Source organism: Dipteris shenzhenensis, chromosome 13, assembly GCF_047967505.1.
Source record: "Dipteris shenzhenensis isolate YYH24624 ecotype China chromosome 13, Dip_SZ_1.0, whole genome shotgun sequence".
NCBI lineage: Eukaryota > Viridiplantae > Streptophyta > Polypodiopsida > Gleicheniales > Dipteridaceae > Dipteris > Dipteris shenzhenensis.
The window spans coordinates 18,748,937-18,762,726 of NC_141608.1; the positions used below are offsets into that span (position 1 = coordinate 18,748,937).

General features: G+C 47.3%; 1 protein-coding gene across 1 annotated transcript; it reads left to right on the top strand.

The window, feature by feature from the left end:
• Positions 1-6,645: 6,645 nt before the first annotated feature.
• Positions 6,646-13,057, top strand: LOC147895122 (uncharacterized). Its single transcript, XM_087383284.1, has 2 exons — positions 6,646-6,900; positions 8,293-13,057. The coding sequence occupies exon 2, from the start codon at positions 8,328-8,330 to the stop codon at positions 12,669-12,671; it is 4,344 nt and encodes a 1,447-aa protein (XP_087239410.1). The 5' UTR covers positions 6,646-6,900; positions 8,293-8,327; the 3' UTR covers positions 12,672-13,057.
• The last annotated feature ends 733 nt before the right edge of the window (positions 13,058-13,790 follow it).

Here is a 13,790-nt window from a genome sequence, read left to right on the forward strand (position 1 = left end):
ATGTTTTTACACTTCATTACAAGCTTGCCTAGCTATCTTCAGGAATGAAGAAACATATGTTTTTTTTTTGCAAGGAATGAAAAATAAATAAGAAAAGAGAGGAGGATCAACCATCGGCCTTTCAACCTTCCAAGCGACATTAAGGTAGGAGTTATTTCATGTTTCTTGTTCAACAGATATGCTCACAGCTATTTGGGCTCTAGGCCACACCTCCGTAGAAGCTTTGATGAAGTTGTGAAGAAACACATGTTCACCAAGGTGAGCCCTTGAAGAGTCGAATGTATAGATAATTTTATGAAATATTACTTATAGTGCTTCAATTTGCTACGCAAATTATTGAGCTTCATTGGCATTTTACAGTGAGTCCCCGTGGACGCGTGCTTATGAGTCCCCATGCAACCCACTGAGAACTAGATGTGAGATTTCTCGAGATCAATAGTGACTCCAGGGTGTGGTGAAGGGTATCCCTTGGCTATTGGAAGGCCCGACGCTACCTTTCATAGGCCGATGCAAGATTTCTGGAGCTAAAGATCAATAGTGACTCCAGGGGTGGTGCAGGGTACCCCTTGGCTATACTGGAAAGCCCAATGTTGCCTTCCTCGACCTATGAATTTGCTTGCCACCCATGAATCGTGTAACTTGCTCACACATTTTGTTTTCCTTGGTGTATGAATTTTCTTCTCACTCGCGAATCGTGCAACCTACAGGCCCCATGGCAAGGCACAATTTCTTAGCTAGAGGGAGCATGAGAGTTAATGCATGCTAGTTTTTGGGTTGACGCGATAGTTTGGAACGGTAGAAGATTTGCAATTGGCACGAAAAGCGTGGAGTTGGCATCTCTGGTCTCCAGAATGTGCCTATAGCCACCCCTGGATGAGCTCAACTTCTTCGGTGGTGCAGCTCCACAGAAATCGGGGCGGGTGCAAAAATAGTGCACAACCATTAGCTTCTTCGGAGACGCTGGTCGATGGAGACCGGCTCTTACATTACTCACATCTCCGCATGTTTACAATTAATTAGTTAATGCTTGTCTTCTCTTGCCCAATTAACATAAGCTTAAACCTTGTTCGCTCCCCTTCGTCGACACCTCTCAGCTCCATTCCCTCCCTTCCACCCTTAGCCCCGCTCCCTCCCTCCACTCCTTTGGCCCTTAGCCTCGCAGCCCTCGCTTGTCCCTTCCCCTTCCCCCCTTCTACTCATCCTTCCTCGTCTTCAAGAGGCTTTCATAGCCCCCTTCTCCTCTTTACCATCCTTCCCTTAGCTGCCTTTGTCTTTAAATAAGGTTGCAGAAGCTTCTGGTCTCCAGAAGCATCTGCTACTCTCGAATCTTCAAGAGAGTGTTTGTACCTTAATTTTTGTGTCCCCGCTTGTCACAAATTAATCGCCCTCCTTACCTTAATTCAAAGAGAGCACCCCCTCTCACGCAAAAATTTTAATTAATAAGCCGATTTTCTCCTAAGACGTATTCTCCTATCTCAAGTACTTGGAAATTGTCGTTTTGCCCAGAATCTAATAATAACTAAACCCTTTGAATTTTGAAAAGTATAGGGGAGCGTGCGGTTACTGTAATTAATCAGCATTAAATACAAGCTTATTCAAGGCGAGTAGTCCGGAGCCAAATTAAGCAGCCCGCTATCTATCTGGCCGCCGTTTAAGTAGCGCGGTGAACTGTTTTTTTATTATAGCGGCAACGCTAAATGTGGGACACAGTAAATGCGGGGCCCATGGACGAATCTTGGGCAGCAGTCAAGGCAACGGGGCGCCGCGTAAAAAGGGGCCTGTCGCTTTCCTCGTTTTGGGGCGGGGCGGGCGGGCGCACGTGGCAGGCCCCAGGCAAGCTGGCCTACGCACAGACTGCCGCGTGGAGCACATCCCGACCCCACCCCGATGGGTCGGGCCCGCCGCAGGACACAGGCATGATGCATCGTCGGCGGAGATGTGACGTGGCGACAGCCACCACGTGGAGACCAGATCCTGAGACAAAAAACAGCCTTGCTGACGTAGGCTGACGCCAGGACGGTTTGCAGGGTTGTTTAATATTTATTATTATAAATGTGATGGCATGCTTTATTATACTTTTTATAATAATTCGAATACAGCTTTAAAAAAGGGGTGGTGTGCGTTGAATTTTGGGAAGATTTGATAAAAGTGCTCACATGGCAATGTGTCAACATTTTCTGCAATCTCCGGCCCCAGTACTGAAAGCTGATTGACACTTTGTATGGGTGGCCCACTCACAAAATTTGCATTCAAAGACGTTAGATTTTATTACTCTTGGACAACGAGAGCACAAACCCCAACTCATTCCCTCTCCTAGAGTTCTTATCAGCCCTAACTATGCTTAAACAGTAATGTCTATGGGAAAAAAAAAGCTATGCTTCTTAACCTTTATGCCTATGAACATACCGCTTCATATATTATGGCTTATTATATACACAACATCAATATTCGTCATAACTTAGGAGCTCACTCAGAGTTGATGTGATCTAATTTGGCTTAACCAAAATTAGCTGTGTTGCATTGGTATGTGTTTTGGAATCCAAAGTTGCAAGTGTCCAAACATTCTGGGCTCATTATTACTTATGCATTCCCTTTCCTCCCTAGAGTGCTCCATGGGTTCCACAACACCTAAATCTGGCTAGTGTCCCAGGGTCGTTATGTAGCTTGTCTTTTCATACATGCTTAGAGAGCTTTCCTGTGATGCGCTAGAGTAGCATATATGCTAGCCTCTAGGCATTCCTGAGCACAGGCTGGCATCCTTTCCCATGCTCTCCTTGCTGTGCCGCCAACATGTGGTGTCAGAACTCAAGTCAGAGCTTGTGGGAGCGGATTGGATATTGAGCCCAAAATCAGAGCCCAAGACCCTAAATGCCCAAGTGGAGAGACGAAATTCCCATCTCCATCGGGGCATCCATATGCCACCATTGAACATCGATATTCCCGGGTCCTTCACGGGAATAAGTGAAGCACTAGCAAAAAGTGACAAATATGCCTCTTTTGCCAAGCGTGGGAACATCCTCTTGTGTGCCAACTTGTCCCATTGCTCAGTGGTGTCTTGGGACATTAATAATGTGGTTTGTCTTTTAGACAAGTCCCCAATGTGCGCGCTCCCTTGACACTCTTGGCTTAACTTGCTAGCTCAATTCTCTCAATGTACATTGTACTTAGGGGAACAAAATGAGAGGCTTCCACATGTTATATCCAATAAGGCAATGATTTACACATGTTCGGCCACCTAGGATAGGAGATGGTGTTGAGGCGGTGATGTATTTCACACATGACTAGATATTGTAGAAGCTTCTACCCATTTGATTGTGGGGTGTCCGCACCTTGGGCAGTGTCTTTGGGGTCCCACACTCATCCACCCATGTGTGAATCTTGCCTAAGACTCTATGCCCATGCACCTCAAAAAAGTGTGGGTGTCTATCAAATGTAACTATTGCTAAATATCTAGCTGAGCAGCCTAGGGATGGGTGCTTATGCTCCCCTAGCTTGCATCCTCCTACTTGGGTGTAGAAATGGACACAGAATGCATGTAGTATGAAGGTTGCTGGCAATCCAAAAGATTGCTAAACCTATGCAACAACACATGTAGCTCTAAAACAATTGAGTTCTAGGGGCAATGGATAGATGCATGTGGAATACTAGTTGGATTTGTAGCTCGTCTACTCATTGGTCAACTATGTTACCTTCAATTTGTTCACACGACTAATTGCTAAACCTGCCTCAAGCATTGAATGGAGCATTCAATACAGGTCTACTTGCAAAGAGCTCTGCCTGTGAGAGTTGGGGGTTTCTGATCGGCTTGCCCACCCATGTTTGTACGATTTTCAAAGCATTAAGGTAGTCCAACACAACGCCAAGGCCACATGCCAATTTTTCATTGGTTCATGAAGCATTGGTGCTCTGGTGCGAGAAATGGCACCTTCAAAAATTGATGTGTGAATTTGGATTCCAGAGGTACTTTCCTTGAACTCGATTTCTGTGCAAATAGCCACCAATGTTGCACTTTGAGCACCATGTGCACTAAGCCTTAGCCTTGACAATAGGAGCTCCAAGAAAGAGAGTATACCTCCTGATGTGTCTTGCATCTCCCATAGGGGATGATGTTCTAGAACCTTGTGAGGAAGCTAGCAATGTGGGCAACACGTGTGTGCTCTAAGGGCCTATGCACACGGGGCATGGAGACTGGTGGGGGTTGGCTCGAATGTTGAGCTGGTGCTAGAATTGGCACCTCCATTTTGAAGTGTATAGATTTGGGCATTGGTGTGTGATCTGTCCTCCAACCAATTAGCATTGCCACGGAGCTCCCTGTAGGCTCACAGAGAGCTCCCTGCAGGTCACAAAGAGCTCTCTGCAGCTCGTCAGATGCATTAAGAGCTAGTTCACATGAAATAATAGACTTTTGCCTTGAGTCTTGCACCAACTACACATTATGAACCTCGTGTGCACTCCCTCTAAATTGAGCAGGGCCAGTTGAGTGCCCTTCCTTTGATACTGTAAAATTTGAGACATGGTTGAGAGCACCCTTAGGGTTTCGAATTCCCTACTTCTAGTTGCCCTGGCAGCTATGCGATGGAGATGGCTCCTTGGAGAGTGCATGGGGACAGACTAATATAAAGCTGATGCATTCACTGCAAGGAGGGTGCAGCATGTCGCCATTCCTGGTTCCAATCACATCCATATGAAGCGGCGTTGTGCAAGCTGAACGGAGTTGCGAAAGTTCAAAGAAAAAGCTTTTTGGTGGGGACTGAAATTTGGTGCAACAATCCGCCTCATGTACAGCAGAAAAGTGTCCATGAACAGTACCTGTCACAACGTGAGAGTACATGGCTAAACTCTGAGGATTATTGAAGTGGTTCAATCCAGTGACCAGGGAGAGGCAATGACCCAAATGGAGGGGAGGGACCCCAGGGCAATACTGTGACCGGGGAAATGACAAATAACAACAAAAATCTGTGCGCCAGGAAAGGCAGGACCGCGTGATGGCAATGTGGGAGTGGGTGATGGACTGATGGAAAGAAGCATTAAAGAAATATTGTTGGGCAGTCTGTGTTGCAGGGCTGTGCATGCAGAGGCATTGGGTTCTTCGTAGTATGTTTTGCATTCTGTCTTTCAAAAGAAAACACAGCAGATTCTGAACAGTTCCTTCTATTCTCTCTCCAAAGAGAAGCAGAAGACTCTATAAAAGAATTGTGCAATGCCCAGTCTTGTCGCCCCTATCACCATCTTCAAAACCAAGTCGTCTTCAAAGTCTGCACAATTTTCACTTTGTGGCTTCTTTGGCACAGGTCCCTGTCTGATGACAGGGACGCAGAGACAGGCCAGAGCCCCTTTCACTTTGTGGGTTCCTCTCTTCAAAGTCTCTGCACAATTTCACGTTGTGGGTTCCTCTTCTTCAAGATCTGTCTGCACAAATTTCACATCGTGGGTTCCTTGCAAAAGGTCCCCGTCTGATGAGAGAGAGAGAGGGAAACAGAGACGATAGAGCCCCTTTCAATTTGCAGGTTCTTCTCTCTGCCATCCCTGTCTGATGAGAGCGAGAGACAGAGAGAGAGAGAAAGAGAGCCCCTTTCTCCATCACCATCGCTGGATGCCACACAACCTTTTTACTAAATTAACTTCTCTGTTTCTCTATTCTCCAAATATGTAATGCCCACAATGCAGGCATGTTTTTCAATGCTGGTTTGACATTATCAACAACAGAATGCCTGCCCATCTTCTTCAGATCACGGTGCGGGTGGGTTTGTGTGATCCTGTGCTCCGGCTTTCCAGGAGCAAATTTCTGGGTCATATTTTTGACCCCCCAATTTCCAAAAGGATGCCCTATTCCCTCGTGTGAGAGAATCAAGAGGAAGATGCGTGTGTGTACGCATGCCCTGTTCCCCTCCCCTGACTTTGCGTCCCTCTCTTTTCTTTCTTTTATTTTTCTTTCTTCCACTCTCGCCTGTTGCTCTCTGGGCCTCTTCCTCCTCGGGCCCATTATCACCCACCTTCCCCTTCCCCTGCTCTCTTCTCAACCTCTTCTGCAAAACCCACCTTCCCATTAGGCTTTCTCATCCTCATCTGCAATACAAGACCTTCCCTAGTAGCACCCAATCTCATCAGAGAGCTTCTCCAGTCACACGCACCCATCCATTGACTATCAAAAGAGTCCCAGACGTGTGTGAGCTCTGTGAAATGGGATGACAGAAACTCACGAAAGAAAAACCTCCCCAGATCCGGCATCCTTGTTGGCGACAGAAATGAGTCCAAGGCAGAGAGACAGAGAGGGAGAGAGCAAGAGGGGCTCAAAGAGAGGGAACAAGAAAGCCCAAGCAGCATGCTGGGTTGGAGGAAAAGGAATGGCTTCTTCTTCTAGTAGCAGGGTGAGAGCTTGAGATCACCATAGCCATAGCCATAGCCATAGCCAGAGCCAGAGCCAGAGCCAGAGCCATAGCCATAGCCAGGATTCAGTTGCTGTGGAACGGCTTCTTTTACTTGCAAGGTGCGAGCTTGAGATCTCCATAGGCATAGGCAGCAGTAATAGCTAGCCTCTGCCTGTCTTTGATGCTCTGAGCCTGGCCTCTATTGTTCCCCATAACAGCCTCATTATTCCCCCCTGCCCCTGCCCGATTCCCGTTGAAAAATTCTCCCCTTACTCTTCTTCTTCTCCCCCTCCTCTCTCTCTCTGCTTGTCTTCCTCTCCATTGCTGCCTCTCTCCCTCTGCCTCACGGCTTCTTCTGTCTGTAGATCCCTTCTTAACTTTGCTCTACATGCTTCTCTGAGATAGATCCGCCCAGATTTGAGGTTTCCCTGCTCTCAAAATTCTATTTCCTGTTCAGATCTGTAGTCTGTCGTACCAGAATGCCCGTCTGAATCCAGGAAGGAGGCTTGCCTTGCACTGAGATCTGCACAAGGTGGGTTTCAACTTTACTTTGCTTCTTCCTTGTTCCCCTCCAGCGACAAACACCATTCATCCCTATTCTTGGGTGCCTTTCGCTCTGTCTTGCTGCGTTTGACAGTCTAGAACCTTTCTGCTGCTGTAGCGGACCATTTTTTCTCTCGTCTCGTGTTTCGCATGATGTTCTGCGTTGTATGTATGGCTTAGCTCGTTTTCCCTTGAGATTTTATTCTTCGACTCCAGTTCCACAAGCGCAGAAAGCCGATTCGAAAGCTTGCAGATCGACGAGCTTGGTTTTTCATGAAGTAGCATCGAGAAGCGCCTACATCATAGATTTCGTACTTGTAACGCTCTGCGTGTTCTCTTACGTCTGAGTGAATGATTTGTTCTTTGTTTCGAAGCGGACTGTACTGCGCTTGACGTGGAAATGGGAGGAAAAATTATCTAATCCTTGTCGTCGTCTTGGTTTTTCTAACCATTATAAGCTTCCGGCACTGCGTGTTCCGATCTTTCGGGTCGGATGTGAGGCTTGATGTTCTGTATGGGGCACTCCTGCTTGTGTATGTGGAAGGGGTGAGCAGAGACGTGTTAGTCTGGAAATCACGTCGATCTGCTTATCAGATTTCTGGCACTGAGGTCCAAGACAAGATCTCTTTTAGGAGTCGAAGCGCGCCTGTATCGGTCCTTGAAGTCATGATTTGGCTTTGAGTTCCAACATTTCGTAGTTGCTCTGGAAGTACAGTTTAGAACACAGAGTTTTAGTATGGTCGCAGTCACGTCTGTCCATTTTCTCGCTAAGACAGACAAAATGGAGTGCTCTGTCTGTGTTGCTATGGTCGGGCAAACAATACTGTGATTAGCCGAGTAGAGAAGCAAGCATCTGGCTGCTTCTCTTAGTTATTGAGTTAAAATTTGTGGTTTGACCTTCTTGCGCTTCCGTAGTCTGTCTCTGTTTGTCATAGAGACGAACTCTGTTTGAAGGATGACGGTGATTTCCAGCTTTGAACGTCTTACAGATTGCTTGGCTTCTCAGGATACGAGGCTGTTTTGTGGAATCGTGTTTTAAACAGAGAAATCTGATATGTGTTGGTTTGGGACGAGGCTTGCTTTTGTTGATCTTTGAATTCAAGTCTGTATTGAGATTGGCATCTCTGAGAATTTGATTGGAAACGCCATTGTATTAATGGGTCAAGGAATCATCGCCTTGGCTCGGCTAGATTGTTGTTATATTGCTTGCTACTCTCTAATCCCGGAACCAGTTTGAAAGATTTAAGGCAAAAATTGTCACGAGTTTTGCCGTGCACAGCTGTTTGCTTGCACTTGAATGAAAGAAGCGGTTTTCCTGTCTCCTCGATTGCTAAGCTCGCGTTGTCTCCTCGATTGCTAAGCTCGCGTTGCATTGTTTCAGAAGGTGGATTGACCGGAGGACATCAAGATCGCAATATGCAAGCTATCGCGCAGCCTGGAGGAGTATCAGGACGACAGTTCACGGGGCCTGCTCAGCAGCTGAAATCCAATGCGGACATTGCACAAAATGCGCATCTGCCCGCCGGAAGGCCCAAAAAAAGAGAGAGAACTGAACAGATCTCGGATTCCGTAAAGCGTGAGCGATTGGATAAAAGTGATAGGAACGCCGTCGACAAGGAGAACACATGGAAGTTGGACACTTCCAACTTGGTCGGAAGAGATGGAGGCCTGAGCAATTCAGCAGGTGTAGAGAGGCTACTGCAGCTAATGCAGCATGATCGGAACGACGGAGTGAGAAAACCGATGGATGTTGTGTTGGGAAGAACGAAGCTTGTGAATATCATTGCTGCAACCGAACAGGTTGATTGCCTCACGCGCTTTTTGAAACTCGAGGGTTTGCCTCTTCTGAACGAATGGCTCCAGGAAGCACACAAAGGCAAACCGGGAAACAGTGAGAGCCCAAGGGATTGGGAAAGAGCGTCGGAAGATCTGCTGCTGGCTCTCCTTCGCGCCCTCGAGAGGTTGCCTGTGGATCTGGTGTCGCTCCAGAGCTGCTCGATGGGGAAGTCCGTCAACAATTTGCGCGGCCACAGAAATGTTGAGATCCAAAAGAGGGCGAGAAAGCTTGTGGAGATGTGGAAAAAACGAGTGGATGCAGAGATGAAACAATCCGGCGAAGCGAATGCGGGACTGAATCAAGGGATGCAATTGCCGTCGAAGCAGCATTTTACCGATCAAAGCGTCTCCTTGCAGCTGCAAGAGGTCGAAAATTTTGACGTCGCCATGAAGGTTGCTGTCGGAAGCTCGAAATCGGCCTCTCAGAAGACGAGCTCGAACGAATTCGTCGCGCAGGGAGAATCGTCATGCACAGGAACGGGGAAGTTTGCTTCCGTAGCTTCGCTTTGCTCTCCCGACAACCAAAGCAAAGCTCTGTCGAGCAGTCATTCCGATAAGGCTTGCAACAACGCCAGCCAAACCACAGACCTCGGCTCGCTGTGGTCGAATGCGACGATCAAAACCAATAATGCAGCTCACGACGACGAAGATGGGAAGGGGAAAGTGTCGGTTTCCGTTCATTCGAAGGGGAATCCTTCGGGGCCTCGCTCCTCCATGCGAGCGGGCAGCAAGGGAAGCGCCGGATCGTGCCAGGCAGCAGCCAATCTTGGGAAATCTGCTCATTTAGGGAGCAGGAATCCGGCAGTCGACAAAGCTACGCATACTGTTTCGGCATCAGAAACCGGAGCCTCAACAGCGGATCACGTCGAAAGTGCATGCGGAAGAACCGCGAATTATGGGCAAAACACGAGCGGATCATCCAAGATTGAAGTGCAGACTCCGTCCAGCGGAAGCTCATCTCCCAGCAGATCAGATAATCACGCAGATTCAGGGGATGTGACGCATCTGGCAGCTTCGTCAAGCGGAAGAAAGGCACAGGCAGGGAGTTGCGGCAGTGCGGACAGGGATCGCAGTTCTCCGTCGTCGAAGCCATTAGATTTCACGACAGAAGGGAAAGGAAAACATGAGAATGAACGGAGAGACAATGGGAAATCGAGAGAGAGCTCTCCGATTCTAGGACAGAAATCCGGCAAAGCAAATCCGTCTTCTTTCGATTGTGCCTCCGGTGGTGGTATCAATTTGTTGGCCTGCGTTGCAGCAAGCGAATGCTCGATGATCGACGGAAAATTTCATACGGCATTATCAGACAAACGATCTTTGTTGGGAGCTGCCGTAATCAGCCAAGAAAGCCGTCAATCCTTCAAATTCAGCCCTTCTCAGCAGGGCAGCAAGTCCAATAGCCATCAGCCTATCGCTCCGCCGGAAGCCAGTGCCATATCCACAGAAAAGGAGCATTTCGATCGTAACTCCAGCACTGTCTCCTCCCCCTCTGCTGCTCAGACTAAATCAGACACTTTCTCTGCTGATGCTCCTCGTGTTCAGCGCTCTCATGGCCTTGACTCTGCCGCTGTCGACACCACCTCTTCCGACGGTGAGTCCCCCGTGTTGAGCAGCCTCCAACCGGCTTCGAGCCCGCGAGATCTCGCCGAAAGAGCAAGCAGGAAACCACCTGTGGAGGACTTTGCAATCAAACGTGCTGATAGTGAAGAACTCTGTAAGCTGAGAGCTTCTGCTGGAAAAACAGGGAAGGATCACCCATCGAAGCTTGCATTGTCAGCTGAGGCCATGGGTGAAAGCAGTGTTTCTGGTGTGGTGGAGGTGGCTGCTTTGAAGGAATTCGAGAAAGAAGCTAAGGTTGTAAAAACTTGGGGAAGAACAACCATAGCAAATCCTGGAAAGGATTCGGAATCACCCCTGAGGTCTTATGAAGATGATGCTTTGGAAGTAGCCAGGCAGGTTGCTATGGAGGTAGAACAGGAAATGGTGAGTTATCAAAGGGATTCCCCTGAAAAGCCAACCTCCATAAGGAACTCGTCTCAAAGCTCTGGAGCTATTAAAGAAGATAATACCACTTCTGTATCTGAGCAGTCATCCAAATCTTTCACCAAGGCTAGTGATGGTGAGAGGAAAGACATTTGTCCAGCTCAGCCAAATCCAGAGACCCATTCTGCCTCTTTTCGGCCTTATACTGTCAACTGGAACTTGAATCAGAGAATGGATGAGAAATCAGAGTTTGCCTATGATAAAGTATCGGGCCAAACTATGGCTGAAACAGGCCTCGCTGTTTTAGAGAATGCAGATGTCAGAGCCACTGACAGCAAACAAGGTAATATGATTGGCAGCAGTCCCCACCATACACAAGGGTTTTCTTCATCTGTGTGCAAGGAAAAAGAATCACCAGTGTGCACCATGGCTCCTCAACAGGAGCTGAAGCAGGTATCGTTCAGCACTGAAGCAGGAGGAGCTGTGAATTCTTGGGAACAGTCAGTGGTGGTGTCAGAGTCTGGAAAAGCTGCTACCAAGCCGCGGAAGGAAGGATTGGAAAGACCTGATTTTGACTTGAATGAAGGGCTTAGCTGTGAAGAGGGATTTTTGCAAGATGCTCCATCCTCTGTTTCTTTCTCCTTGGCTAAACCCCCTTCTGTTCACAGTGGTGCTGGGCCAACAGCTCCTATTGCAGTTGTTGCAGCCACAAAGGGACCTTTCATTCCACCTGCAAGTCCTTTTCGACTACCAGGAGAGCCTGGCTGGAAGGGTTCTGCAGCAACAAGTGCTTTCCGTCCTGCTCTGCCCCGTCACATTTCTGAAAAAGTCATGCAGACTGAAGTGTCAAAGCATTACCAAGAGATTAACCATGTTAAGCCACTGCTGAATTTCGATTTAAATGTTGCAGCTGATAAGAGTCTGGAAGATGCTGGTACATCGGGTACTGCCGATATGTCTCTCAAGTCATGCCTGCAAGATCCCAGGAACCTGACATCATTAAGTGCAGAGGCTAGATTGTGTGCATCAGAAAGTACAAGTGAAATTGTTGCAAGGCCAGTTTGGGACTTGAACCGTGTTGATGACGGTGAGGAAGGGGGAGTATCGCTAGCTTCAGAGATCAAGACAGTGGATTGTTTGCGAAATAGTACCAAGAAGGCAAAAGGCACCATGCTGGACTTTGATCTGAATGATGGCCTTGTAGCACAGGAAAAGGAGGAGGTGGTACAATCTGGTGAGTTAGGTTTTCAATTTGGTATCCCCCAACCTTCCAGTTCAGGAATCAGGATGGGAACAGGGGTAGTAAATGAAGGGTTGCCTGCGCAGGGAAGAAACTCATTCTCAGCTGTTACGTTACCAGCTTTTGCGGCAGCAAGATCAGACTCTACTTTTCCTCCAGGTTCTTCACAACCTTTGCCAAGCACAGGCTGTCCCTTCCAGTATGATGTCTATAGGCAAAGCCATGGTTTTCCATCCTCTGGGATTTCATACCCGCCTCCACCCCCAGCAGCTTACTCTTATGCAGGGTTTCCTTTTGGCTTCAATCCCATGTCATTTCGAACTGTTTCTGCACCCTTCATGGATCCATCCGAAGTTCACTCATACCCTGCTCTTTCTGGACAAATTCTAAGCACTGAAGCTGTGATTGCTTCACAAATGAGACCTCCTTATTTGATGGGTGTCGCAGATCCCCTGGCACCAAATTGTGACAGTGTTTGGGGAAGACCCAACTTGGACCTGAATGCTGGTCCGGAAGTAGGTGAAGTAGATTCCAAGGATGACAGAAGCAGGAGCAGGCATTTGTCTGTCATCACTGGCTTGGATGACCAGAGGAGAATAATGCATCAGAATATTGAAATGACAGATACTTTGAAGAGGAAAGAGCCAGAGGGATGCTGGGGCATGCAAAGAGCTGCATTCAAGCAACCGATGTGGCAATAATTACCTTGATTTGTTTGTTTATTGTCATTTCAGGTTGTGCTGTCGCACAAACATGTACTATGCACGAGTCTGTTTTTGACTGTCTTCATCCATTTGTTATGTTGTGTACATTTCTTTTGAAAGATACAGTTAGATCTACAGCAAAGTACAAACTGGATGCTCGATGTCCATAAAGAGTACGTGTGCTTTTCCATCCAAGATATGTTTTTGGTGGGGGCCAAAGCAAGGATGTTAAGTGATTCGATGTTTTGTATAAAAAGTAATTTTCCCTTTCCTGGCTCAAGTGTATCAGGTTATCTGGTCTGAGGGTTTACAAAAAATGGCCTGGTATATCCATTGGCCATTCTGAAAAGAACATAAAATTTTAAGAGCAATTTTGAAGTAAGTTTAAGAGGTATCAGATGCACCAAACTGTACTGAAACTTGCCAACAAACCATGTTTGGATCTGTTTTAAAAGTGCAGTGTCTTGACCTTTAGCTCTAAAGTTTTGGTATGCTTGAAACCCTGCTGGCCCATCTACATTCTGGAACAATCCCTCACCTGTTATTAAAGCCCTCACGTGAGTTTTTACTCTTGGCTTCATTTCGGTTGGCAATAATCTGAAGGTAAGTCCATTCAAGCAGAATCTGAATCACTGAGTGCATGAAACTGAACATCCCCAGCAATGATTTCTAGAACGCAGCAATCAAACCATTCTTTTCTCCCATCCGATAAAGAGACCACATGTTCAATCTCCTTTCCTCTCATAAACATCCAATTTTGCATCAGAAAGCATGGACTCTATGTCAAACTCTGACATGTCTTCTCAAGATTGCAATTATAGGTGGTGTTTGGACTATAGGAATCCTTCGGGCAACTTTCCATTTCTGTTGGACCTGTGAGTTCATCTGTCTGCCAATGTGATCTGCGGCATGTCATGTGTTCTGCTTTGAGCCCATGTTCCATTCTGAAGTCTAAAATCCAAGCGTCACAAAGATGTCGTGCTCAATGAGGGTTAACGGGTCCTGTCACATGCATGGTCAGCTTCCTTCTGTCCCATCATAATTGCAAGCCTGTAGCTGGCAACAAGAATCAGAGTAGGCCAGTTATTGCTGCCGTCTGTGCTTAAATTGCTGCTC